The following is a 2,247-nucleotide window of genomic DNA, read 5'->3' on the forward strand; positions in this document are numbered from 1 at the left end:
GGACCAATTAACATCACAAATTCATAATACAAAAACATTGCAACACTAGATGGTCAGCTTGAAACTAACACCTCTTTAAACTATAAGCTTCAATTAACATAACAAATTGTTGGAAGATCAAGAGAGCTCCATAATGATAACTCTCCATCAATACCATTACTTGCGGAAGAAACCACACCACTCTCTCCTTCAACATCCTTTTTTGATTCTTCATCTTTCTTATTGAGCCCTTGATTCATTTTGGACCTTTCTCTAGACTTTGAACCGCCTCCCAGTCCAAGTTTCAGCTTCAAGCACTCTGGTATGCCGTTAAAAGCGTAAAGGGAAGCCGAATACTTTCGCTCATACTTCATCCTCTTCATTGCCTCGGATATTGTTAGTGGCTCTTCACCTTCACCGTTGTAAATCTCCTCATTAATTGAACTTGATGCTATTTCTTGAGCTATTTCAAAAGGAGAATAATTACAAGATGACCCGATTTCGTCAATGAACCCGAAATCAATCACTCCAACATCACTACACTCTTCTTCACCTTCATCTTCAATCACACCTCCATTGTTTGTGTCACCACTTGAACATAAAGATACTATTTGATCATCATGTTCATCATTGTCAACCATATTAAGATTATCATCTTTAACGGGTAAAGATGGCATAATCTCATTGTTATAAGGAATATACTCATCCGGGTCGTTGAGGAAATCAGTAAAGATTGAATCTTGGAACTCAGACATGTCATTAACTTCCGCTTGTTGCTTCTTGTCATCATAAACTTGATCATGAGCATGATCATGAACAAGAGTTAAATGAGATGTGTTATGAAATGAACCACTTGCTCCCATGGCTGCTAAAGAGTTGTTTCTAGCTTTGAGCCGATGAAGAAGTAGGTTCGTGATCTTGGAAGGAAGGGCGGGTGCAGTTAACGATGATTGAGGAGAAGGCCAGAAGTTGGTTCGAGTATTGGCTCCCCTTAGCAAGCAAGCAGCTTCATCATAAGCTCTAGCTGCTTCTTCAGCTGTGTCAAAGGTGCCTAGCCATACTCTAATCTTTTGTATGGTGTCCTTGATTTCTGCCACCCAGCGACCTGAGGGCCGTTGGCGGATACCCACGAATCGCTTCCGAGCGCGTCGAGGGCCGCCTAGAGCCGCTGCTGAGTCTTTAACCATCTCATCCCAAGGAGTGTTTTCTTCAGGATGGTCACTCATGTTGTGTTCTTGATCATTGGCAGGTTTTCTCTTCCTAGCCATTTTGAGTACTCGTATATTATTATTAACTTTTGGGCTTGTTAAAGATATTAGTTGGTGATGTGTATCATATGAATTCTGATGCAGTTATATATAGGCATGGAGAAGAGATTATGATCTTGTCAAAATGAGAGCAACAGCTGAAAGGGTCTAATTATTCTTGTACACACCTCTTTGTTTTTTCAATATTTAATTGTTTTTTTAATAGTTTTGGCCACTAGATTATAGTAAACCATTTGGAGTTTGATTGGGGGAGAAGAGAGTAAAATATTCCATCATATTTAATAAATAACTTGACCTAGTCCAAAGAGTGTATACTATGTAGCTTCCTCTTTCAAACTATCATTTTAATAATTCACTCTCTTCATATAATAATGAAAACGCGAGAGTATATGTTAAAATCTTCGTCCCATAACAAAACTCCATACTTTCTTACAAATATATGTATGTATAAATTTAGTGGTTAGGATTGATATTTACACTGCATTCTCGGGTTTAAAAAACAAGAAAAATAAATGATAAGATTGAGCAGGGGAAGAAAGGAAAAGAAATTATATACTTAAAAGACATTCCCGAGTTAAAATATAAGAAAATAGAAGAAAGTGTTAATTATATTCTTGAGTTAGATCGGAAGGAAAAGATAGGAAAAAAATTTTAATTTTACAATTATGTCCTCATAGCCAAATAAAAAAGAGAATTAAAATAGGGTAAATTAGTAATATTGTAATAGGTTGTAAACTTTTCTTCACAATCCGGTCATATTTGGCAGGAAACTTTTGAAGGAAAAAAGACCTAACTTTTATTTCCATTATCTTTCTTTTCTTTTAAAATGAAAACTTAAGAATGAAAAAAGAAAAATTTTCTTATCTTTTCTAGTTCAAACCATTAAATAAAAAACTCAAAAATGCAGTGTTATAGAAATTGTATTTAACTTTAACTTAGTGACTGGAAGGGTCAAAGAATACGTAATAGACTGATTTCGCACGTGTTTTTATCTTTTTCA

The 2,247-nt window shown here is 35.5% G+C and overlaps 1 protein-coding gene across 1 annotated transcript; it reads right to left on the reverse strand.

Annotated features, from left to right (window-relative positions):
* Positions 1–1,378, reverse strand: LOC143587941 (ethylene-responsive transcription factor ERN1-like). Its single transcript, XM_077069084.1, has one exon. The coding sequence runs from the start codon at positions 1,245–1,247 to the stop codon at positions 90–92; it is 1,158 nt and encodes a 385-aa protein (XP_076925199.1). The 5' UTR covers positions 1,248–1,378; the 3' UTR covers positions 1–89.
* Positions 1,379–2,247: the final 869 nt, after the last annotated feature.

Source organism: Bidens hawaiensis, unplaced genomic scaffold (genome assembly GCF_021521415.1).
Source record: "Bidens hawaiensis isolate Kalapana, Puna unplaced genomic scaffold, B.hawaiensis_p1.1 tig00035931_1, whole genome shotgun sequence".
Taxonomy (NCBI): Eukaryota; Viridiplantae; Streptophyta; class Magnoliopsida; order Asterales; family Asteraceae; genus Bidens; species Bidens hawaiensis.

What these genes read in the sequence shown, in the direction of transcription:
- LOC143587941 (XM_077069084.1), bottom strand. Translation starts at nt 1,247, where the DNA reads ATGGCTAGGAAGAGAAAACCTGCCAATGATCAAGAACACAACATGAGT.